General features: G+C 39.2%; 1 protein-coding gene across 1 annotated transcript in view; it reads left to right on the forward strand.

Moving 5' to 3' along the window:
* Positions 1 to 27,930, forward strand: part of MCCB (3-methylcrotonyl-CoA carboxylase) — a 234,649-nt gene that overhangs the window by 157,309 nt on the left and 49,410 nt on the right. Inside the window, exon 7 of the mRNA XM_089433023.1 lies at positions 22,698 to 22,772. Within this exon, the coding sequence (XP_089289149.1) occupies positions 22,698 to 22,772 (75 nt within the window). The remainder of the gene's footprint in view (positions 1 to 22,697; positions 22,773 to 27,930) is intronic.

The raw sequence follows: 27,930 nt of genomic DNA on the forward strand, positions 1-27,930 counted from the left end.
GAGATACCTGCCATTACTTCAGAAATCGTAACACCACTCAAACCCTAGCAAGTGAACAAGATACCTGTGCTCACAATACTCTACAATAAGCTATTATTAATGGTTGAAAAATAAAAAATGCAGAAAATTAAACAATCTCATAGCATTTCCAAAGAGTAACACCAGCTAGATTTGGACCCCAAAGTCTTCTTTTATTAACCAGAAAACAGATTACAAGAGAGCTTCTTCAGTACCAGACTCACAGATCCTCCTGATCTGAAATGACCCCCTAAGACCCTATTTAAAGGAAATGATCCCAACGGCTAGTTCGAGTGATCCATGGCGAAATGATCTCGACCGTCGATGGAGATCAAGACATCTCTTAATCTCATCCGTCGAATTATTAAAAAAAATAATATTTTGCATGCATTCACTTAAAATATTATTATTTTATTATTTAGGGTTTTTTGCCTTATTTTATAATTTTTTATTATTTTTTATTTATTTCATTTTTTAATTTTTTAAATTTTTAAATTTAAATTTTATTATTTTATTTAAATGGATCATCAAACTAAGCCTTTGGAAACATCACCTAGGACCTAGGACTTAGGACTCATGAGGGGATTTAAAACATTTTCCAACCCTCAAGACACATTACATCATGACTTTTACAATTTACATCTTAAGGGGACAAACCCACTTAACATAGACCCTCATAAATCACCCAGTTCTGCGACACGACTATAATCTAGCAGATTAACACACTAGGATTCTCCTAAAGTTCTAATGACAAAATCCATCCCGGCTTTGGGGTCAGGCTGAAGGAAAACTCTGCCGATCATGGATCGGTGAGACGAAAAACCTTCCGGGACGTAGATTACCACTAGAAAGTTAGGTCCACCTAGGCAATTTACATGCACAACTCATATCTGCTAGGATTATTTACAATTCATACATGCAGACTGGGTTTACAATTAAAATGATGAAACTGCTGATGACTGTAGGATGGCACGGACATGTTGATCAGGTGCTGCCCCTTTCTGCCAAGAAAAAAGGGGGTGTACTGCATGGGGAGTTGACCGGTAGTGGTCAACATGGTGATACCAGATATCTATATGCTTGGATCGATCGTGAAATACAAGATTCTCAGAGAGCTTGATGCAACTCTGATTATCACAATAGATCATAGTTGGATCCATCATCTGACCAAACAATCCCACAAGTATCTTTCTCATCCAGATCGCCTCACATGCTGCTTGACTTGTAGCCATGTATTCTGCTTCTGCCGAGCTGAGCGCCATAGATCTTTGTTTCCTACTATACCAGGAAACAACTGTGGACCCAACACTGAAAATTCCACCTAATGTACTCTTTCGATCGGATGGACTCCCTGCCCAATCTGCATCTGTGAAGCCACACAGCTTCACTCCCTCTGTCCGTCTGTACCATAGTCCAAACTGGGTAGTGCCTCTGAGGTACCGTAAAACATGCTTAGCTGCCTTCCAAAATAATTTGGTTGGCCTAACCATAGCTTGGCTCAGCTGGTTGACTACATAGCACATATCTGGTCATGTGTTCACAAGATACATTAGTGAACCCACTAGTTGCCGATAAATGGTAGCATCCACTTCTTCACCTGAAGTGGCATCCTCCTTCCTCCAGTTGGTTGCTAGAGGTGTCTCCATGGGTTTACAACTCTCCATGCAGAATCTCTATAGTATCTCATTTGCATACTTGCCTTGAGACACAAATAGTTCCCCATTGCCTTGCCATACTTCCAACCCGAGGAAGTAGTGCATGAGACCCATGTCCTTCATTTCAAATTTCCTTGCAAGGTCCTCCTTGTAAGATCTGATCAACTGCTCATCACCAGTCAAAATCAAATCATCAACATATAAGACAATAATAAGCAATTTACCTTCTACCAAGATGTGATATAGGTTTGCATCTGCTTCACTTTTGGTGAAGCCCAAACTGGTGAGATAACTGTTGATCTTGGTGTACCAAGCATGGGGTGCTTGTTTGAGACCATACAACGCTCGCTTGAGTTTGCACACATGAGACTCTCGATCAAATGTCTCAAAACCTTCTAGTTGCTTGATGTACACGTCCTCCTCAATAACCCCATTGATAAATGTTGTTTTTACATCCATCTGGTGGATCTTCCACCCCATTTGTGCAACCAGTGCAAGAATTGATCTAATGGATGATTACCTTGCTATAGGAGCAAAGGTCTCCTCATAGTCAATTCCCTCAACTTGAGAGTATCCCTTGGCCACAAATCTGGCCTTATACTTCTCTATGCTTCCGTCTGCTACATGCTTAACCTTGAAGATCCATCTCAAACCCACAACTGATTTATCTGCTGGTCTTGAGACCACTTCCCAAACACTGTTTTTTACAATGGATTCGTATTCCTCCACCATTGCATCAACCCATACAGGTTTCTCTGTTGCTTTCTCGAAAGAGGATGGCTCAGTCTCTACAAGCTCAGTCATTAGAGCCATGTAGCCAGTGTACCATTCAGGGGACCATCTTTGCTTGCGCAAATTTGAAGGAGCTCCCACATTCTCCTTCACATCTTGCACAAGTCTATCAACTTCCTTGGCTCTTTTTTTGCTTTCTCTGGATGGTTCTGCTTGAGTGGATGCCTCCACTCTTTGCTCCTCAATTTATGGCTACTCCACAATTTCCTGAGGCTCCTCCTTTGGAGTTAAAAGCTCCTCTTCTAGTGGTATCTGAAGTTCCCTCTCAAGAGAGCACCACATCGCTTTCTCCTCATCAAAATTTACATCCCTTCGCACCACTGTCATTCTGAGGGAAGGTAAGTACACACGGTAGTTGTGAGGAGTTTCTGTGTAACCCACAAATACCCCCAACTCTGCTGCCGGCTCAACCTTCTTCCTTGATTCTTTGGAGACATGGTAGTAAACAGATTCTCTAAAAATCTTGAAGTGCATCACATCTGGCTTCCTCCTTGAGAAAGTCTCCTCGGGTGTAATCATACCAAGAATCCGATGAGGACTCCGGTTCTACAAATAGACTGCTGTGTTGCTTGCCTCAACCCACAAATGCATAGGTAGGCCTTGGTCATGTAAAATAGCTCTCAGAGCTACCACAAAGCTACAGTTCTTTCTCTCAACCACCCCATTCTGCTGTGGGTTGTGAGGTACTGTCAACTCTCTTCGAATGCCTTCTTTTGCACATAATTTTTTGAATTCATTCGAAACGTACTCACCTCCATTATCGCTCTTGAGAGCCTTCACCTTCTTGCCGGTTTCTTTCTCAACCAGTGCTTTGAATTCTACGAACGTGGAGAATGTCTCATCTTTCTTCCGCATGAAGAAACTTCAACACTCCCTTGAGAAGTCATCAATAAAAATGACAAAATATTTGTGTTTGGCAGTGGAGGCTATCGAGAAAGGTCCACAAACATCAGAGTGGATCCTTTCCAAGACTGCATGTGGTTTGCTGTCTCGATCAAGGAATGTGGATTTTGTGTACTTCCCCAAAGTACATCCTTTGCATACATCATGCTGCTTAAGTGCTTCTTTAGGGAGACCAGTGGTTATTTGCTGCATAATCTTCAAGGCGCCATGATGCAAATGGCCAAGTCATTTTGTCAAAGTTCACCGACATCACGACTCTGCGCTTCTTCCACCTTAGTGCTTAATGCAACACAATCTTCCACATCTATCTTATATAGGTTCTTCACACGAACCCCAATTTTCTTCACCTGTTCCGTGGCTATGTGTCTTAGGAATGCTTTCCCTTTGCTGAAGATCACATCATAACCACGGTCTTCCAAAACTACAATAGAGATGAGATTCTTCTTCAGGCTAAAAACAGACATGACATCCTTGAGTCTGAGAGGGTAGCCTGACTCCCTCTGAAGGGTGACTGTACCAATCCCGGTCGCGCTATACCTTCCTTCGTCGCCCAACTTGATGTGCATTTGGAGATCTTTCTCCTCCAGGTAAAAAATCTCTACACCCTGTCATGTGGAACAATGGACCTGAGTCCAAGTACCGCACGTTTCCCATCTCTGTGCTTGCCATGCATGCGATAAGGGTGAAGTCAAGCTCGAATTGTGAAGCCAAAGCTTCACCTGTTGCTCCTCCTGAGGTCTTCTTGCTCGACTTTTTGTGTGGACACTTCGTGGCATAGTGCCCAAATTCATGACAATTGAAGCATTTAATTTTGGACAAATATTTCTTCTTGCCCCCTTGGCTGGATTTTGGTTTAGTTTGAGATTTCTTCCCTTTTCCCTTCTTTCTCTTTCCAACCAATGAATTTTTTTTTCATCCTCGCCCTTGGATGAAGTCCCATTTCTGGTATTCCACCTTATTTCCTCTTGTACCAAATCAGACCATAAGCATTCCCAATTCGGTAATTTCTCCCTCCCGTTCACCGAATCTTGGTAGCTATGCCAACTCTTGGGAAGGCCTAGAAGGGCTAGGCTTACCAAGTCATCATCTGAAACAGTAACACCAACTCCTACAAGCTCATCACGAACTTGTGTGAACCTGCTCAGATACTGCTGAATAGTGTCATTCTTCTGCATCTTGATATTTCGAAGTTTATCCTTGAGCGCCAATTTCCTATGGTCGCTGCTATTCTGGAACAGATCTGTCAGTGCCTGCCACATTGTGTAAGGAGTTTCTTTCCCATGGATATTTGTGACAATGTGCTCTCACACTCCCTTTAGGATTATTCTCCTCACCTTGGCTACATCTTTCTTTTATTGGGCTAGGTTTTGTGCATTAGATGCCTGTGGTTTTGCAACATCTATCTTAATGCATTCTAGCAATCCGTTGTCATCCAACAACACCTCCGTGCGATCCTTCCATGCAATGAAATTAGAGCTTCCTTCCAGGGCATAATTTATTCTCAGCCCGTTGAAGGTCATCTTCCCAACTCTTAAGAGATCCTGCTACATTGAACTGCAAATTCGATTCTCTTGAAAAACAACTCCGAAATTCCTTTTCTACTATGAATCCAACTCTGATAACATGTAATGAAATTATGGTGTAGATTTGCAATTGCTTATGAAGTTTTAATCAAAATCACAAGACACAAACCTATTCTACCGCTCTGTGAAATTAAATTCACAATTTAGAACATCTATCACAAACATGTAATTAGAAATAACACACATGCACACAAAATTTTTCCAGGGGAAAGCAATCTGCTAAAAACCCCTTTTCCTACTTGCATTAATATGATGAATAGAGATGTGTTACAATTTCTTTGCTCAACTTAGCACAACCTGCAAGTGACAAACCGATCTCTCTGCTCACTGAGAAGCTATGACCCAGACTTAGTCAATTTCGGCCTCTACTTGAGCCCCTATTTCCTTGTGCAATTGCATGAGAAATTAGGTCCCTATTAGTTAGGAAATTTCTCAAATTGATTGTGCAATTCCCAAGGTTGATAATCTGACTGCATGCAACACCTGTACACTCAAGACTAGTCTACAACTAATGTTACACTGCCTTGGAATCTCCACCACAGCTGGGGAACTCGAATTCTCTGCATGCACTAGCTATTTTGGGTTGATTGATCAGTTAACTGGATGATCACTGAGTTAGACTGAGTCTCACTGCACAATTGCCCTTCCATTAGTTCCTTCAACAATTGGAACTAGTTTAAGTGAAAACAACTTGAAATAACTGACCTTGATTGCTACAAATTAGCAATCACACATGCTTAACTGAACTCCAAGCCCTCTAACTCGAATTTACTGAGTAAACTGGGTGACACAAGCCATGTCACACAAGTTAACTGCATCCAAGTTGTCTGCTGATGTGGAAATTTGAATTTTCTCAATTTAATCAAAGGCAAAATCAAATTGAGAATTTCTTGTTGCATTTTTCAACATGACATACCCTTAGCATCAAGAGGCTAGGGTTTTATAGTGAACCCTAAAGGTTAGGGTTTCATAAACAAATGACAAGAGATAATATAACAAGGGTAGATTCAATCTAATGATTAATCACCCTAACAAGAATCTTTGTGATTAAAACCCGAAACATAAATATATCAGTAATGTAAAACAGATTTCAAAAGAAGAATGTGTTCAAGAAAGTGTAACTAGGTTCGGTCTTCATAAATGTAATTTTGACATTTGTATTTATTCAAGAAAAGAGAAATTATTTTTATATTATTTGTCAATGAGTTTCTTGCTCATTGAAGTAGGTCAAGCACATGTTTAAGTGCTTCTAGGAAGTCAAAGTGTCAATGTATTTATGTAAGACCCTTAGAGGGCATGTTACACTATGTAGAATATTGTATAAGGTCAAAGGAATACCTCCAAGTCAAGTACAAGTCCTCTCCATGCAACAATGTCCTTCAAAAGAGGCTAAACAATGAAAATTGCTGAAGAAAATGTATGTCGGCCTACAGTGAGCAAGTCGGCCTCAAGTCGGCCTAAACGAGGGACAATCCTCTATAAATAGAGGCTATCCACTCCCTCAAAAGAAAACAAAAAACATCTCTGAAATCAGCGAAGTGAAGTAGCCAAAAAAGAGAAGGGAAAACCTTGTCTAAAGGGTCTCCTAGTGCAATGAAGGAAGGAGGAGGAAAACCGAAGTGAAGAGGATTGTTTCTAGGTCTAGAAACAATCACATGTGCAAAGAAAAGGAGGTCAAGTTTGCGGGTATGATAGCAGGGACAAAACAGTCCATGAACTAGTGTTGTTTGGGCTTGAAACTAGGCCTACAAGGCCTCCCAAGTCAAGCGAAGAAGCCTATCTCTCTAGCGAAGGAAAAGGACCCTAATTCTCTAGGGTTCCTACCATACGTGGCAAAACTAGGGTTGTTGTTCAGTCACATCAAGTTTGTAGACCTACCTCAAGAAGAATCTCGTTGGATCAAGAGAAGGGTGTCTCCTTAAGTGAAGAACATCTTGAAGAAAGGAAGAAGAATATCTCATCAAGAAGCTAACATAGCCAAGGTCTATCTCTAGACAAAGTAGTGAAGAAAAGGACGAAGTGCTAGGGAGCAGAGTGCCAGAAGGAAGAAGTCCATGTGCCGGGGAACATAGTGCAGAAAAGAGGAAGGACTTGACTTGTGCTTGGACGACATCCTAGTCAAGGGTCTAGGGTTTGACATTGATCAATAAGAAGCTTCAATAAGAGAAACTTATCGAAGGGTTTTCCTCTCTAAGAGAGAGAGGTTTTGGCCCTGGCAGAGAGCCAACATTTGTGTTCTTGTCTTTTTGATTTTGATAGCAGTTTGATGAAACACACACTATAATAATAAGAAGAAGATCAAGCTAAGATAATTGTATAAGTGCATCACAAATTGTTATCAAGTAGAGAAGAATCACACTACACCTATTTGCCCTTGATTCTTCAACAGAATGATCATACCTTTTGCAACAAAACTCGTAGTTTAAGACATACCTTGAGTTGTTCTTTAACAAACATTGTAGGACATCAATTCTTGAAGGGCTTCCTTTGCAACAAAACTTCTTTCATGATTCAAGTCTTTCCTTTGAATTCTCCTCCACAACCTTGTGTATTCTGCAAGCTTTCCTACCAAGGAAAATATAAAGAAAAGGGCTATGAGTGTACAATACAAACAAATCTCGAAGTAAGGAGGAAACCAAACATGAAGAAACAAAGAACAATATACTTATCTTTTGGTAAAATGGTGAAGGCTCCCTCTTAATCTAGTCTTTCTGAGGGATACCTACAACTTAAACAATAAAAAATTTCTAACAAGATATATTAGATCTATGAATGCTATAAAATAAAATATTGTAAAACTTAAAGTAGAAGGATATGCGAGGGATAGTATCCCTAATAACATTTAGCAAATAAGTCTTTAACTACGTACTTCAGTCTTGTTTTTCTTGAGTGAAACTTCATCGACAATATTTTCATGTTCTCTTTCTCTCTTCTTATTTCTTGGATTTTTAGGACATTGACTTTTGTAGTGTCCCATCTTATGAGAATTGTAGCATTCAATCTTTGATAGATCAACCTTCTTCTTTGGTCCCTTGAACTTCTTGTATACTCCCTTCTTCTTATGATGAGCAGAGTAGGCATTTGAAGTGTTGTTTTCTTCATCCTCTTTTTTGTCACTTACTAATGAGATCCGAGCCCCTTCTTGACTGCATGCGTTCCACATTTGTTCAAAGGTTGGTGTATCCTTCCAACTATTAATTCCTGATGCGAAAGAGCTCCAAGATTTTGGTAGACTTAGTAGTGCAGCAATCACAACTACTAATTCCTGATGCGAAATAGCTCCAAGATTTTGGTAGACTTAGTAGTGCAGCAATCACAACTACTAATTCCTGATGCGAAATAGCTCCAAGATTTTGGTAGACTTAGTAGTGCAGCAATCACGAGTTCTTTCTTTGGTACAACTTCATCAATAGCTTGGAGTTCATCTCTTATTCTAGAAATCTTTACAAAGTAGGATGATACAATATCATCTTTTGTCATCTTTATAGTTCTTAGTTCATTTTTTAGACTAGCTATTTGACTAATATTCTTGATGGTAAACAACTTGGAGAGGGCTTCATACATTTCCTGTGCAAAGTCTATACTGGATATGTATGGGATTAGATTGTACTTCACTCCATCTACTATTAGATTCATGGTCAATATATTAGTTTCCCTGTACTTTTCCTTTCTTGCATCATCTGTAGGTTTCTTAACTTTTCCTTGAGCAAAATCCAAAACTTTATGCTTAACAAGAATAAGATCCATCCTCTTCTTCCATGCCCTGTAGTTGGAGGCTCCTTCTAGCTTGTTTTCTGTCTTCATTGAGGTTGTCATAGTCTCTATAGATAGTAGGCTTCTCTTCTTATATGATCATTTCCTTAATGACCTTTTTTTGTTCCTTCTCGTTTAACCCTTCTTTCAATAGACCTTCAAGCTACCTTTTTCTTTCCTCCTTCACCTTAGCTCTGATACCATGTTAGAAAATCAGAAAGGCAAAAAGATTCTCTTATATTGATAATTACTTGTGATATTCTTGTAGTCTTATTAACTTCTCTTTATGTTCTTCTTTTATCTTCTTTTCATCAAGCAATCATCAAATCAAAACATGAAGATCAACGACACCAGATGTAGGCACTTAGCTAGGGCTAAAACCCCTCTATAGGGGAAAACCCAGTCAAACTCTTCCACTAGCAAATTCAAATTGAGATAGACCAAGACCTTAGACTAGACCAAATGACCTTCCTCCTCCACCAAGTCAGCCCTCAAACTGTCCTTCCAAACTTCAAAGATCAACTGCAACAACACTACATCAATACTGCATCAAAGACAAAATTTTGGCACTACTGCTTCAGAATTTCGGTCCAGATTCAAGTTTGCAACTTCGATCGTCTTGCAGCTTCAACTCCTTCGCACGTGTGATAAAAAGAGAAAAAATCAACTTCTTTTGCTTGACAAAGACTTCCTTCTCCTTCGCTAGGTTTTCCTCCTTCCTTGAATTTCACACCCTTTTACTGCTTCCAACTACAGCAGACCGAACTTCTTGAATCTGTCTCCAAATGAGGTTGAGTTCCCTCTATTTATACTGCTGTCCATGAGGTTGAATTCCCTTGATGAGGCTAACTCGGTGGAGGAGGACTAGAAGACCTAATTTACATCAAAATAAATTTCTTTCTTGACTAATAAAGCCCAAGAAGGGTCTGTTACATAATGACAAGGACAAGGACTCTTGACACAAACCCTAGAACCCTGCAATGGAGACTTTGACCTATTAACCATTGACCCAAGCATGAAACACATGCTTTAATGAGTTAATTTCTTCTACAATAAATTTTTTTTCTTTCTTTCGACAAATATATTACATCATGACTTAAATATAATTATGAAGATCTACACTAGTTACAATTTTCAACATGGCTGTGTCCTTAGTCTTCTTACATGCATCAAAGTCATGCCTAGTTTCACGAAAATAGTTGGGTTTGGCCTTTATATAGGATCCTTGGTAAACTTTGTGACGCATTGATTGCGTCTCCATTCACAAGATCCACCTCTTTCCCCATTCAACTTTGTGGAATGCACCCAAAGAAGAATTTCACTGCTTGCTTTGTTGGAAAGTTAGAAAGGCAATAAATATTTTCTCGATCTTGATAATTACTTGTGATGTTTCTTATTATTACGATTATCTTCTTTCTTTAGTTCATCAAGCAATTACCAAAAGCAGCAACACATAAAACAATGAACACAAGATGTAGGCACATGCCATGGAAAAACCCCCCTTGAGGGGAAAACCTAGTCAAAGTAATTCTTCCTTTCAATAGTATTCTTTGAGACTCTTCACCCTAGACCAAGACCAGACCTTCCCACCACACCAAGTTAGCTTCCAGAAGATTGACCTCTTCCCAGTAACTTCGACTATGCAGCGACTTGCAACAACCAACAGCTTTCAGCAGCAGTCCAACTTGGAAGACTTCAATTTCCCAATCCAGAGAACGAAATAGAGTGAGACCACCACCAAAATTTTGATTTTTCTCTTCTCCTTAGACTCCCCAAACTTCCATTCACTTCGGCTTCCCAACAACAGACTTTCCTAGCTTCCTACTTCGCACTTTTGCCCAACAAACAAATTTTCGCACTTCTGCCCAGTAGAGAGAGAATGAGAAGTGATGCTCCAAATGGATTTCATGTGCTTCCTTTTATAGGCTTCTTGTGGGGTCGAATAGAGTCTTAGGTCGACATGGTGTGGAAGTTCCATAATTCATATTTGACTCAATATGCAACCTTTTTACATGATTCAAAAGCCCAAGAAGGGTCTCTTTAAATGTACAATAATTCTATAGACTCAAAATAAATCCTAGAAGACCTCAATGGGGACTTTGACCTAAAACATGGTGACCCAAGCATGAAATCCATGCTTTAATAAGTCACAATAATAATAATAAAAATTCTTTTCTTTATTCTTTTGACAAGTCCATTACATAATGGCTCAAGTACATTATTGAAGACCGAACATAGGTACTTTTTCCAACACTCCCTCTTAACTAGGGAGGTATTCATAATATACATATACAATGGAAGATCTCAAACTATATGAACCATGAAGAACTTTAGGCACCACAATGCCATGGACTAGATTCTTGACCAGGGAAATCTATCCAAGTGGGACTAAGGTGGACTCAAGCTTTCAGCCCTTCTAGGTACCATCAGGCTTACTTGCTAACCACCAACCCAAAATCCAGGTGCGTGTCAGAGCTTAATTACCAATGCCACCTTTCCAACTTCGGGACATAGACATCAACACAAAGTGTCAGCCATATGTCTGCCCAGGCAATGCTTCACTTGCAGAGCCTCAACAACCCTTGATCCAGCAGATCAAGAATGTCCAATCTCTCCCAATCAAACTGATTGGTAACCAACATGCTTTCCTTCGAGAGATTCACCTGTACAAACAAAAACCCAATCAATAATATCCTTTCACATGTACATAATCAAATACTAATCTCTGGGGTCTTGGCAATAGATTTGCTTCTCAACTTTCGATAGTAGGACTATCAACCGAATCTTTGACAAAATATTCCTCGATCATATGATTTCCTTCCTACTTCTCACGCAACAACATATCCTTCGAAATTCATTCTTCAATTAATACGAAGCTATGCCCTCCCTCTCAACCAAGAAGCACCTCTTTATTCAGATTCCCTCTTAATCTTAGGGAGATCTCTTCTATTCATGCTTCCTCCAGGAGATCAACTTCTTCCTTTTTGACATCGGAGAATCTTTCATGGCTTCCAACCATTTCATCAGAGTTCATCAACCTCATCAAGCTTGTCACAATGAACATCTTCACCAAGTTGAAGATTGTGTACTTGCACAACTTGCCTGTCACATCGAGCATCTTCACCAAGTTGAAGATTGTGTACCTGCACAACTTGCCTGTCACATAGAGCATTTTCACCAAGTTGAAGATTGTGTACCTGCACAACTTAGATAGCAAGTACAACCAAATCTAAAGAAGCATGATGTTAGCCATATCAAAATCACAAAAGCATTTCATCATTATACATATCAGATACCCAAACTTAATTATAGACAAGAGACATATACTCTTCAAGATCTTGCTAGGGACTTTGTTATGCACTCTAGACTATTTCATAACAACATTCATTCCATCTAGGGTTTCAATATGTCTTCCAAAGGTATGACATACCTTACTACAACATATAGCAAACAACATTCACACAAATATAGATCTTCAAAGTATCCAATAACCTTTCAAAACATATATGTTAGACTTTTCACTAGGGATTCATACAAATCCTAGATTTCATACAAACAAATCCATCAAAGTCAATCACAGCTTAGTCATTAACCTGACCAACTTTCACTAGGGTTAGTTCCAAACCCCTAGATTTTCAATCAACCATCAATCAGTCACTATCATGACCAACTACCACTAGGGTTAGTTCACAAACCCTAGATTTCCGAGCAATCATCAAACTCAACAAAAAATTCCAATTTCAACAATCTTTTCAAAAATCTCAAATTATCATATAGTTAACATTCATCAAAGATTTCTACTTCAACTAAGGTTTAACTCCAAAACCCTAGAATTCACAAATTCACCAATCTTTATACAAATCTCAAATCATCATATTCCAGAGATTTTACTTTGACTAAGGTTTAATTCGAGAACCTTAGGATTCTATTTTCACAGACTCAACTATCATTACATACATAAATCTCATATTGTTATATTTCATACTAGACAATGTCACTACTAGGATTTAATTGCCAAACCCTAGATTTTCATTTTTCAAACAATCACTTAATAGATTTCAGATTGTTATATCACACATACTAGATATTTTAACTTCTCTAAGGTTTAGCCACAACAACCTTAGATTTCCAAATATCATCATCCTAGAATCTCAGACAAGGACTTCCATTAAATCCTAAAACAAGGACTTCCATTAAGTCCTAAGACTTATGATCATCAATAACTAGGTCAACACACATATCTAGGAATTCATAACCATACATAAGCATATCACATGTCCAATAACATATGTATATTTGACCTAAACCAACCTAGGACTTCAACCAAAAGGACATATCTATATATATATATATATATATATGCCTAAATTTTATCGTCATGAAAAATACATTTCATATCATGTGTTAGTCAAATCCAACTCCATAACAATATCAAATAAAAGTTAGATACACAATCATTTCGATTATATTAGGGTTTGATCAAACAAACACACACATACTAAGTAAATCAATTCTAAGACAATATAAGGGACTTGCTCACACATTCCACCAAACCCTAATAAGTTAGGTTTCCAATGTAGAACACACATTCCACCAAACCCCAAAGAGCTAGGCTTCCAATGTAGAACATACATTCCACCAAACCCCAAAGAGCTAGGGTTCCAATGTAGAACACACAACAAACCCTATATTACCCAAACTTAAAAGGTTCTGGGATTTTAGACCTTATCATTCAATCCTAACAAGTTAGGATTTCCCGATCATACCAAAATCCCAAACATGACATTATCAATAAAAACTTCAAGTAACATTTCACAATATCCCTAAGCAACTTAGGATTTCAGACATTCACATTAGCATACCCTTCGGTTAGGGTTTTCCAGAACTTGTCTAGGGTTCTACATAGTCAATCAAGAATATGAGTGGGGTGGGTACTGGGTAGATTTATCAAGAGATGAATCACCAAAACAAGAATCACTAGGATTCAATACAGCTAGTCATGACAGAGCTAGTAATAGATCATCAAATGAATAATCCAATCAATGTATTCAAAGCGTACCTTTGTTTCTTGACTAACCTTTTCTTGAGAGATCCTCCTTTTGCAGATGTTTTTCCTAACCAGGTCAATAGAGGGAGAATGGTGATTAGTATTTAACATAATCAAAACTAAATGAATGCATGAACCCAAAACTTAAAAGACATGAGATACTTATCTTTTTCCTGAACAATCTCATTAATGGCCAAGAGATCATCCTTGAGTCTAGCTATCTTCACAAAGAAGTTTTCCACAGTATCTTCTTTAGTCATCTTCGTAGACCTCAGCTCATTCTTCAAACTTGCTACTTGACCAATGCTATTAATAGCGAACAACTTCGACAAGGCTTGATACATCTCTTGAGCATGATCGATGTTAGCTATGAATGGGACAAGATTGTCTTTTATCCCTTCTACCATCAGAGTTATAGCCACAAATTCTAAATCCTTGAATTTCACTTTGTCGGCATCACTAGCTTTCTCTGTAGGGTTCTTTATATTTCCTTTAACCAAGTCCAATACCTTGTTCTTCTCGAGGATTAGGTCAATCCTCTTCTTCTAAGATCTGAAGTTAGATGCTCCTTCAAGCTTGTTCTCACCCTTGATAGAGTTAGACATCTACCTTGAGTGTAATAGATTCCTTCCTTGAGATAGTGCCTATGAATAGATCTGCCTTTTTCTTCTTTCTTCACCAAAGCTCTAATACCATGTTGGAAAATAAGAAAGACAGTGAAGATTTTCTCGATCTTGATAATTACTTGTGATGTTTCTTATTATTACGATTATCTTCTTTCTTTAGTTCATCAAGCAATTACCAAAAGCAGCAGCACATAAATAATGAACACAAGATGTAGGCACATGCCAGGGCAAAGCCCGCCTCGAGAGGAAAACCAAGTGAAAGTAATTCTTCCTTTCAATAGTATTCTTTGAGACCCTTCACCCTAGACCAAGACCAGACCTTCCCTCCACACCAAGTCAGCCTCTAAAAGATTGACCTCTTCCCAGTAACTTCGATGTCATGTTCCCATTTTTATTCTTCTTCATAGTACAACCAGGGTGGCTTTCCAGGGCAGGGGATGGCCAAGTCAGTGGAGCATGTTTATGTCATTAGGGATCCCGATGGAGTTTTGATGAGTTTTTATGGGATTTGATGGCATTCGCTTCGCATATTCCATCATCAACACAATTTGCCTTTCGTTCCATTGCATTTCGACAACTTTCAAAAATCAACATTATTATTGGGCATAACTTAATTAATTATGCTCGAGGTGGCATTCCGGGGAGATTACTGGTTTATTCTGTAGGGTTCTTTACATTTCCTTTAACCAAGTCCAATACCTTGTTCTTCTCAAGGATTAGGTCAATCCTCTTCTTCAAGGATCTGAAGTTAGATGCTCCTTCAAGCGTGTTCTCACCCTTGATAGAGTTAGACATCTACCTTGAGTATAATAGATTCCTTCCTTGAGATAGTGCCTATGAATAGATCTGCCTTTTTCTTCTTTCTTCACCAAAGCTCTGATACCATGTTGGAAAATCAGAAAGACAGTGAAGATTTTCTCGATCTTGATAATTACTTGTGATGTTTATTGTAATTACGATTATCTTCTTTCTTTAGTTCATCAAGCAATTAGCAAAAACAATGACACATAAAACAATGAACACAAGATGTAGGCACATGCCAGGGCAAAACCCCCCTCGAGGGGAAAACCCAGTCAAAGTAATTCTTCCTTTCAATAGTATTCTTTGAGACCCTTCACCCTAGACCAAGACCAAACCTTCCCTCCACTCCAATTCAGCCTCTAGAAGATTGACCTCTTCCAAGTAACTTCGATGTCATGTCCCCATTTTTATTCTTCTTCATAGTACAACCAGGGTGGCTTCCCAGGACAGGGGATGGCCAGGTCAGTGGAGCAAGTTTATTTCATCAAGGATCCCGATGGAGTTTTGAGGAGTTAATATGGGATTTGATGGCACTCGCTTGGCATATTCCATCATCAACACAATTTGCCTTTCGTTCCGTTGCATTCCGACAACTTTCAAAAATCAACATTATTATTAGGCGTAACTTAATTAATTATGCTTGAGGTGGCATTTCGGGGAGATTAATTGATGGAACACCTCAGTGTAATAGCTCGTTTGAACCAAAACGAGAAGATCTACATGATGGGACTTTTGGATGAGAGTTTTAGTGACCTGAGGAGACATGGTGGTCAATTTACCCTTTTCTCGCATTAAAAAGAATATTTTAATTAAAATAAAAGAGGGAAAAGTGCTCCATGATTAAAATAATAATGAAATAGAAGATCCTAGAGGGCTCCATTAGACCTATAAAAGAGGAGGAGGAGGCCATTGGAGGACATCTTGGATTTGATATTACTTCTTGTATGAGAGGTTGCGCTGTTTTCAAGACTGGCCGACTCGGAACCGACTTGGCTGAGCCAGCGTTAACCCGGCCGGGTTAGAAAAAGAGGCCCAGGCTACGGAATCCGGATGAATTGCCTGGAATAACTTAAGTATCATCAATCAAAAGATTCAATGTTCTTTTGAAAACTGAATTCACTGTGACATTTTAACATGCAAACGAACTTTCTGATTATTGGCTATTTGAATCACAAATGATAGACTAGGAGCCTACAGAATCGGAAATTGAATCCCATAGAAAACTGAGTTTCACCTTGCAAAATGTATAGTTTCTAAAACACAACTCGGACATCAATATTTGCTGGCAGAAGTGTTAGTTGCAATATTTGCTGCAGAAGTGTCAGTTGACTAGCTGCATATAGCACATCACCAAATCCCACTGACCTCACAAAGACCACGACCTTTCACATCTCCTCTTTTGAAAAGTATTGACACAAAGGTGTCAATTTTAAGCCTAAAGGAAATTTAGAGACAAACATAATTACAGTAATAGAAGAATCTCTCCGTTCGATGAAGTACAAATTAATATAATTATAAATCCAATAATTTGTTCATTTTCTCCTTCTTGTCACCACACCTTCTACAATAGTTGTTCTGATCCATGAAATATCATCAGCAATGCCTAAGTTTTATAGAATAATGTGGCATCCACTCCTTTGATGCATCATGCAATAGGCACAGTTTATGTCCCATGCACAGAAATGTTTTTCTCTATGCATCCTCCTTTTCCTCCAAAACAGAATTCAAGGATTAACCGGACATCCAAAATAGAACATGGAGATTAAGGGTAAGTTAATAAAGCCACTTGAAGTGGATGAACAGACTGACACTGCTTAATAAAAAAAGCAATTTCATCCTTACTGTGCAAATTTTTGGATTGAATTTTCTGTGTTCTAATAATCAAAATATCTTGCATCATTTGTTATGTGTTTTTGTTTTGATCTTGATTCTCTATATCATCATCATGTATGTATTGGACAGTGCACTCGGTGCCATTTTGATATAATGGATATATACATGAGCCTGCTTTGATCATATGTTGTCTTCTATCTATATTCTAATGTTGTGTGTTTGGAAACATGAATGAAAATCTTTAAAATTATGTTTTTTTATAAAAAAATTAATTATTTAATGTATTTTTTACAACAACTGAGTCATTGAAATCGAGCCGGCTAAGTTGATACCGAGTCGGAGTCGGAATCGGAGTTTTAAAACATTGAGAGGTTAAGAACCCGGTTCTCTACTTCATTGGTAGCCCCAAGACGGAAACCCTCGGGTGTGCTAGTGGGTGTTGGACGGAAACCCAATACTCTTGAGGAGATTTAACTCAGAAATCTCACAGTGCTTCAGTGGAGTTTGGAGAGAGCAGTTTTGCCATAGCTGATTTGCTGTAGTCTTCTCATCGAACCATCTACATCATTGTCAGAGCCATTCATCAGTTGGCTCAGAGATCTTTTCCGGGTTTTTCTCAGCTTGCTTAGCAAGCTCAGGGCCACTATTCCTTCATGTTGATGTGCTCTTTTCGGTGGATTAATAAAATGGCTCAGTGATTTTATCGACATCTATTTTATTTCCTGTATTCAAATTCATGTCAACATTGTATAATCTTCCTGAGCTCAACATATATATATATATATATATATATATATATCAGTTAAGAATATTTTGAGGTTGCAATAATTGCCATGCCTATTTTATTTGGATTGAAACCGTGCAAGTACCCCTACGGTAATGATCCTATGATATGTTTGCAAAACTCGATAAAAAAACTCAGAAAATGGTGGTTATTGGGGAACATTTCTGAAGGGGAAATTGACAGTGGTATCATTTGTATTTCTGGGTACAACATAAGGCAGTTTATAACATTCTAGCGCATTATTATTCCCGACAGTATATGGCTACAACAGTCTGTCCTGAAACTTTTTGTTAAAATACCTCAATGAGAAATTCAACAAACTCATTATCATAGTTGTACTTGTCATCATTAAGCAAAACATGGCTCAAGCCTTCATAGGTTCCCTTAATAAATTAGCGGCAGCCAACAGCAGACCCTTCTCAAAGGGGGTCTATGCCATTCTTCAGAGAGAACAACCAAAAGATGTGCAAAAGCGGCAGGAAATATGGCACAAAATATTTGCACTTGCGACGGATTTGAAGCACATGAGGGTCACATGGAAAGTTCTTTTCAAACTTGATGAACTGGATGCACACCTTTCTAAGTGAGCCAGTTAGAAGGGAAAAAACTAATTTGGGCGTTAAAACCAACTATGCTTGCTCTCATACAACAAAAGTTCTTGGAGGAACTTTGTGAAGGGGTTAAACTTCCAGTTGCATCTTGTCTCAGTCACATCATGAGACGAACCGCCCCTAGAGCTCCTTACAATGATGATGTTATGAGGAGAGTTTTCAAGCTGATAGTGGATACTTTTAAAGACTTAGACAACAGTGTAGGTCCTACCTTTGGGAAGAAGCTTGGGATTTTAGGAGTTATGGCCATGACTAGGACTTATGAAATCATGTTTGATCTTGAGTGCGATGGTTTGATCCTACAGATGTTTCAATGCTTCTTCAGCATTAGGAAACATCATCTTGACAGAGTCATAGCACACATGCAGTCCATCTTGTCCTCATGTATGAGAGGTTGTGATGCCATCTGTCGGGAGTTGCAGTCTCGATTGTTGTCTGTTTGGAGGAGAGAGCAGTTGGTCTCACCTATTGCTTATGGTCTAGCTGAGAGGTTGGTTGAGCAAAACATTGCGCTGTTCAGGAGATAGTTGACCAGGGAGGAGCAGCTCAGGTTTGGGGGCTCATGTAGCAAGAATGAGATGAGGAGGAAGGGACTTTGCTTCATCTGCAAAGGACCTTGGGGACTTGACCACTCATGCTTGAGTGACACTGAGGAGATGACAACAGTAGAGCAAGGATATATTCTTTATGTTTTTCAGGATGAGGACTCTTTGTTGGACGAGTCCATGGGTTCATACGATGATACCTTAGAGGAGCACGAGCAGTCATATGGAGTTGATGACAGTAGCCCATATATGCATCCATGTGTGGTAGAGGAGTACGAGGAGCAGTTGATTGTTCCCATGTGGGAAAGAGATCAGGGGGTAAATGAGCGGCTGATGATTCAACATAGGGAGCACATAGAGGAGCTTGAGTCATGGCGAGTCATTGACATTAGACCAGATTCATATGATGAGCAGTCCGTGGGTCCTAGGAGAGACATTCAGGATAGTGTGTCACCATTGACGAGTCAGCATGAGCAGCATATGGTGGAGCGTGAGGCAGCTGAGGAGGATGAGGAGCACAGTATGCCTGATGAGCTTTTTTGGGAGAGCCAACTAGAGGTTCATATTGAACCCATGATGATGGAGGATGAGCGGCCACCCTTGGGGTCAGTCGTTGATGAGGAGCAGACAAATGTACAGACAACTGGCGGGATGACGATGTTCGTTGACACTTGTCCTCAGGAGATGCTGAAGTATGACATGACAGTTTGGCAGGAGATTGGTGGATTGGAAGAGCGTGGAGTTTCCTATCAAGTGAGGGAGATGGTAGTGCATCCATCTTTGGGTCTACCCATTGATGAGGTGCAAACAGGTGTAGTGGCAGCTAACCGAGCTGCAACATTTTCAGGAAGCAACCCTCTCCAGGAGTACATAGACAGAGCTTGCAGCACAATTTGGCTACTTGTACCCATTACAGGGAGAGAGGTAGGACTTTCTCGATGGATATTGCTGACCAACCAGATAGGGCAGCATGAGTTGAGCATGGACCAACATCAGCATAGTAGACTTGTTCCTTACACAGGAGTCCATGACTTAGATTGGCGGGAAATCATGAGTTGGTATCCTATTGATGGAATATCATTCGTAGTCGGGAGCAGTGTACTGCAGGAGCCCTTAGTGGTGGGCGATATTACATGCTCCAGTCGGCAGCAAAATGTGGGTTGGCCACTCATCAGTATCTCAACGCAGCATCAGTATGGTGAGACTAACCTTGGGGTATGCCAAGGATTGGATTGGAGAGAGGTGATGAGCTGGTACACAGTTGGTAGGGCAACATTCATAGTTGGAGCTACAACACAACAGGAGCCATGTAGCATTAACGCTCCTTCTTGGTGGCATTGGGATCCAGGTGGATCTACTGGCAACAGGTTGAGTCAAAGATGGACATGGGATCCAAGTATTGGAGGATCCAGTCATGTTTCGATAGCTTGGAGACGTGACATGGACCAGTGGTTCGTATGGGATCCAGGCATTGGGTCTCAGTGGCGTTGGGCCACCAGATTGGTCCATAGATTTGGATTGCTTGAGGGCAAGCAATCTTGGGGCGGGAGGATTGTCATGTCCCCATTTTTATTCTTCTTCATAGTACAACCAGGGTGGATTTCCAGGACAGGGGATGGCCAGGTTAGTGGAGCAGGTTTATGTCATCAGGGGTCTCGATGGAGTTTTGAGGAGTTTTTATGGGATTTGATGGCATTCGCTTGGCATATTCCATCATCAACACAATTTGCCTTTCGTTCCGTTGCATTCCAACAACTTTCAAAAATCAACATTATTATTGGGCATAACTTAATTAATTATGCTTGAGGTGGCATTCCGGGGAGATTAATTGATGGAACACCTCAGTGTAATAGCTCGTTGGAATCAAAATGAGAAGATCTACATGATGGGACTTTTGGATGGGAGTTTCAGTGACCTGAGGAGACATGGTGGCCAATTTACCCTTTTCCCGCATTAAAAAGAATATTTTAATTAAAATAAAAGAGGGAAAAGTGCTCCATGATTAAAATAATAATAAAATAGAAGATTCTAGAGGGGTCCATCAGATCTATAAAAGAGGAGGAGGAGGCCATTGGAGGACATCTTGGATTTGATATTACTTCTTGTATGAGAGGTTGAGAACCCGATTCTCTACTTCATTGGTAGCCCCAGGACGGAAACCCTCGGGTGTGCTAGTGGGTGTTGGACAAAAACCCAATACTCTTGAGGAGATTTCACTCAAAAATCTCACAGTGCTTCAGTGGAGTTTGGAGAGAGCAGTTTTGCCATAGCCGATTTGCAGCAGTCTTCTCACCAAGCCATCTACATCATTGTTAGAGCCATTCATCAGTTGGGTCAGAGATCTTTTTCCAGGTTTTGCTCCGCTTGCTTAGCAAGCTCAGGTTCCACTATTCCTTCATGTTGATGTACTCTTTTCGGTGGATTAATAAAATGGCTCAGTGATTTTCTTGACATCTATTTGTGTATAATTTGTTGGTTGTGTCTATTTGCATTTATTTTGTTGTTCAAGTTTATTTATGGTATATGTTGTTCAAATTCCCATTTGGGACATTACATTCGACTATGCAGCAACTTGCAACAACCAATAACTTCCGACAACAGTCCAACTTGGAAGACTTCAATCTCCCAATCCAGAGCACGAAATAGAGTGAGACCACCACCAAAATTTCGAATTTTCTCTTCTCCTTAGACTCCCCCAAACTCGCATTCACTTCGGCTTCCCGGCAACAGACTTTCCCAGCTTCCTACTTCGCACTTCTGCCCAACAAACAGATTTTCGCACTTCTGCCCAGTAGAGAGAGAATGAGAAGTGATGCTCCAAATGAATTCGATGTGCTTCTTTTTATAGGCTTCTTGTGGGGTCAAATAGGGTCTTAGGCCAACTTGATCTTCCCTTAGTCCGACACGGTGTGGAGGTTCCATAATTCATATTTGACTCAATACTTAACCTTTTTACATGATTCAAAAGCCCAAGAAGGGTTTCTTTAAATTACAATAATTCTATAGACTTGGAATAAATCCTAGAAGTCCTCAATGGGGACTTTGACCTAAAACATGGTGACCCAAGCATGAAACCCATGCTTTAATAAGTCACAATAATAATAATAAAAATTATTTTCTTTATTCTTTTGACAAGTCTATTACATAATGACTCAAGAACATTATTGAAGACTGAACATAGTTACTTTTTCCAACATGCTTTAGTTAGAGTTGCCCTTGGACTTGAGGTAACTCCAGCCTTTAAAAAAGAAGCCATGGAGAATGAAAGAATGAGATAAGTTAAAACTAGCATAGATCCATCTTAAACCCGGATCTACCAAACGCCAAGATGAATCAAATTTTTTAAGGTGTAAATTTTTTTGTTCATTAATGCCATGTCATGTATTGATTTCTTCATATTAAATGATAGAAAAAAATACACCTTAAGACATTTGATTCCTCTTGGGTTTGATAAATCTAGGCTTAAGATGGATCTGCATTGGTTTAATTTTTTTTGATGTTGTCACACACATATGTATGTACATAGTTTTTTTTTATGTACTTATTTTTCTGTTTTCATGTATGTTATGTGACAACATCTCCCCCATACTGGGCTGTACAGCAGCTTGAATGCACATCCTCCCTTATTCAAAGGGGAGATAACCCTACAGCATGAAGTAAATGTTATTCTAAGATTAAAAAATTTGGTTATTGTTTTGGCTAAGGTGCTTTAATATTTTTTTTTGATTCATGCCACTGTTTTGTAGGTTGGCTCAAGATCAGAAGCAAGTGGTATTGCCAAGGCAGGAGCGAAGATGGTGATGGCAGTTTCCTGTGCAAAGGTTTCTCTCTCCCCTCTCTCCTTTATCCGTTTTTTCATATAGTTGTATCGCTGATGAGAGCTAACATTTTTTGATGGATATTTTTCACTTTGGAATTTATTGGAAAACTTCTTGCTAGCCTCTATCCAAGAACCAAGGCTCATCGTTGATATTAATACACAATTTTGTTCAAATAATCATATGTCACTGATAAAGGTTTCTTATTGACAGCAGGGTGAACTTGTGTGGGCTTATCTTACTCTGCACATACTTATTTTGACTATCTTTTTTGTGTGGAATGCTAATGTAATCTTCATTGAGAAAATAAACTTGTTACAGTTGTCATGATGAACCTGTTACAACTCGGCTTCACATATAAAAGTTAAAAACTAAAAGCGATGTATTACTAAGGTGATTGTAATAAATTTAAAATATTGTTGCAAAACTTGGCATCGGCAAAAATATTAGCAGGGGTCATTAACTCAAGAAATTGGTCAAAATCAGGAAAAAAGTTGGCAAAAAATTGACAAAACTTGGCAAGCATAAACTCAGACTGCAAAAAGCTCAGGAAAATTTGGAAAACTCAGGACCTGAAAATCTTGGAATAGATTTGGAAAAACAGTAAAAATCAGAGAATTTTGTCACTAGCAATAGGCTGTAACTGTGGAAGAGAGAAAAATAGCTTATCAGGAAAGGTGATAATAATCATCCTTCTACGTAGGAACTTGTGTTACTTCTGCAACTGACAACTGAGTTGATCATAAAGTTAAATAAATAGGGATTGTGAAGTTGCTAGTTTAGGTTGTTAATAAAAGTTAAGTAGCCAGGGTGTGTGTAATATGTATGCAACTGTGGGTATGGGTGTGCACCTTTTTTGAAATCTGTGTGTGGAGGGTGTCATATATATATGGGTACGGGTGAACCTACTTTGAAATCTGGGTGTGTGGGGTGTCAGGGTGCACCTGTACCTAGAGGTGGTTACACACACATACCCAGATATATATATATATATATATATATATATATATATACACTGGAACCGGTGACTGGACCGGTCCACCTAATGAACCGGGTTACCGACCGGAACTGGTCGAACCGGGACTGGTTAGGTCTAAACGAACCGGTTTTAGAAAAATACATTAAATAATTAATTTTTAATGAAACAAAACTATTTTTAAGTTTTAAAACCATGATTCCAAGCTAATAGAGATAAAATATGCAAAGTTTGCTCATCTATATACCATGTAAAGGTGAATATATGAAAATGGCACTGAGTGCAATACATATCATCGACAAAATAGTAAAATACATAAGCAATGAGGCTCTAAATGGCCTATAAAGTCCAAAAACAATGCTGCAAGCTATGAGGCCATTGGCCTACTAGAAGTCTACAGTGTACACATGATCAATCATCTAGTTCATCACCACTACTAGACACATGATCATCATCAGGAGCTACATAGACATCATCTGGTTCAGACTCTGAGGATGCCTTAGCTTGATCTGCAACCTCAGTAGCAATGCCACCAATAACAATAGAAGTGGACCTAATGGAAGCACAAGTTTGTTGACCTGCACGACTAGTGCCTTCCATTGGTTCTTTGCCTTTCCTTGATGCCGCTACTGATCTTGGTTCTAATGCCGCCACAAAATTTGCTTCATCCCCCGCTAATGCCATGTCGATATCAAAATCAGCCTCAAACACAGGATCTTCAGTCTCCTCCACCCATTCTGATGTTGGATCAATATCGTCCAACACAATGGGATCTAGATCAGGTGTTTTGTTCATCATTTGGTTCCTCCTTAGTCGAAAGTTGTATTGCACGAAAACAAGATCATTTAATCGTTTTTGTTCCAAACCAATGTTACTTGGGAGCGGGAGCGACCATTTTCAGAAGCTCCCGGTTTGGGAGCGAATCCCGGAGCGATTTTTTAAAAATATATATATTTTTTATATTTTTAAATTTTTGATACATATATGTCAACAAAAACATGTAGAATGATGAATTAGATATAAAAAACATAAAAGAACATAAATTGATCATTGAACCATATCACATCAGTCATCTAGAAGTTATAATCTTCATTAACCATGTCCACAAGCTAGTAAAATACATATTACAACTGCAACATGTTGAGTCTTGTGAATCATGATTCATCAAATTCAATCTTAAAGTCAACTTCAAGCTTTCAAAATTGAAAATTCAATATATAACATTTATCATCATTGATCACCAAAGTTGTACTTGTAAGCTAAGTTTAACCATTACAAGAAATAATATCTTAGATATTTCTAAGTCCTAACTTCTAACTGGTAACATGAAATGAAATGTTATAAAATGAAACATGAATAATGAAATGAAATGAAACAACTTTAGTTTTCTGGAAGCATCATATTCATAATTCACAATCATTACCAATGAGTTATAATTGCCAATTTCAAACTTCAAATTTTCATTGTCACAGTCATATATTGTTTACAAAAAATATCATTATGATACGAAAGAGTCAAGAGTCAAGAGTCAAGGACTCAAGACTCAACAGTTATGAAAACTAATAGAAATTAGAAAAGACAAGTAAACTGTAAATCTACATGTGGCCCTTGCCACGAGAGTCTCCAGGAGTATAAGCAGGTCGTGGTGGTCTTCTAGGAGTCTCCCGCACAGACCGGCGACCAGAACTAGAAGGCACATGCCCTCCACGTGAGGGTGTAGATGGAGGTGGCGACAGCAAAGGAACAAGACTCGGACCTCGAGCACTGCTATTGGATGGTGGAGGTGGAGGTGGCATGGCTGCTGCAGCTGCAGCTGCTTCATCTTCATCCCTTATAAGTTCCTCTTCCAGTTCTTCAAGATGCACTATACCATCCTCCAAATTGTCATCCTCTGGGTGATTGTCCCAAATTTTATATGTGGGATCCTCATAAGCTCGATCACAGTAATGACTCAACAACCTCAAGTTGTAGTGCACATAAACCAAGCTTTCTGCTCGGTTTTCATTGAGTCTGTTTCTTTTCACATTGTGTATGAAGCTGTAGGTGCTCCAACACCTCTCTGCAGAAGAAGTATTCACAACCTGTGATAGAACTTTTTTTTGCCAATTTTGGCAAAAGTCCATGGCCGCCATATGTTTCCCACCATGTGAGAGTATCAAATCTGTCTCTGTCTTCCATTGTTGCGAAGGTACCAAACAAACCAGTGCCACTGAAGTATTTTCCTATTTCAAGGCGCACAACTGCTCATTCCTCCCTGTCAGGTATCAACTTTTCTAATGCTTGCAAATATCCACTAGTTACCTCTGCATATAAATGGGGTTTGGTCCTAATCCCACCCCCTGGTGCAGGTTGGCCCAACCAAGATGTAGATATTATTTTGGCGTAAGGATATACGCCAAGCAATGTAGTGGAAGATTAAGTTTATTCCACCGTGCACACACACAATTGTGAATCAGTTTGTACAAGTCGGGATCTCTGTTATGAAAAATATCTTTTATTTGCCCTAACATGGTATCCATTTGCTCATACACCTCGCCAATCACTGGTTTGTCTGTATCTGCAAACCGAATCATGTGATAAATGGGCTTGGTGAAATCCAATACTTGCCTCACACTTGTCCAAAACTGACCATCAAGAGCGGCCTCCTCCACCAGTTCAAAACTTTGCTTGTCAGCTGCATTTGTAGCCCTTTCCTTTAATACTTGCCAATGTGGACTTGATACCATGCTAGCCAATGACTCTCTTACCTTCAAAAGGCGCCTGAAGGTGAGGTAATAGCTACAAATCTGGTCTTCGCAATCTTCAACAACTCCAATCTCGAGTGACTGCGGAAAAGGCCATGGGTATTGCTATGATTTGTAATAAATTTTATCATTTGTTTGCCTTTCTTGTACAAATCACCTATCCATTTGTATTGTGCATTTTTGTTCTTGACAACATGATGCATTAGAAGGTTCAATGTGTGAACGAAACATCCAGACCAAAATATGTTGGGGTATTTATCCTCAATAATTGCTCCCGCTGCCTTACAATTAGGAGCATTATCAGTGATGACTTGGATGACATTGTATGGCCCAATACTGTCAATTGTTTCAAGTAATGCTTTTGCAATGTTGATGGCGGTCTTGAACTTGTCTGAGTAATCATGTGCAGTTAGAAAGATTGCACCACTAACAGACACAACAAGAACACTTATCAATGGCTTGCCTTTTACATTTGTCCATCCATCAAATACAATGGACACCACATGGTCAGTCCAAGAACTTGTCATTCTATTCAAAGAATGTGATATATTTGCTTTTTCATGATCAAGTCCAATGGTTCTTACCTTGTCATACCCAAGGCTCTTGTAGCCTTTAGGGGCATCATTTATGGCAGAAACCATTTCGTGCCAATAAGGCGAGCGAAGAACATTGAATGGTATCCCACATGCATAGAGAAACCTGTAAACCTTTGAATCCACATCATTCCTACATCCCTCATCAAGGAAATCTGATATGGTTCTACGCCTTAAACCTGATGACCCTGTGCCTCCATATCCACTGCCTTGGGAGGATGTTGAAGGAGTTCTTTGTGCTTGTGATTGCGAGCTTGGTTCAAAGAAACCCCTTGATTTTTTTGATTTGTATTGGGCTTCCTCCTCTTCCCTTATGTATTTGGCTCTATCCGCTGCTGACATCGCTGGACAAGTTTTGATTCCTATTTGTTTGTTTCCATCCCATGGCCTTTTCCTGCAGAGGTGTTTTCTGGCACGGGTGTATGAACCTGTGTAATCATTGTTGCAATGGGGGCAATGAAATTTAGTGGTTCCACCCCCTCTCCCTGCTTCAGGCCTATTAACATATTTCCACAATGGGGTTTGGTCTTGTTTAATTGTTTGAGAGTCATGTTCACCCTCCTCCAGCTCCTCCTCACCGGGGTTTTCATCAAATCCACTTTCTCCAGCTTCTTCATCCCCCTCTTCATTTTGGCCCCTCTGTTTCCTACTCTCCAGCACCATAATAACCATAAAAGGGACCAAGAAGAGGAAAATGCCAAGAAATATAGCCAGGTCCATGATGTTTGATATTTGTAGGCTTTTGAATCTGCAAATTAATTTAATTTATTTAGATTAATTAATTTAATTTAGATTTATGATTTTTTTACTAAATATAGTTAATAAACTAAATTACTACCTAACTAAAC

The sequence above is a fragment of the Pinus tabuliformis genome, chromosome 5_1 (genome assembly GCF_031772625.1).
Source record: "Pinus tabuliformis cultivar Carrire ecotype Pingquan chromosome 5_1, CPIR1, whole genome shotgun sequence".
NCBI lineage: Eukaryota > Viridiplantae > Streptophyta > Pinopsida > Pinales > Pinaceae > Pinus > Pinus tabuliformis.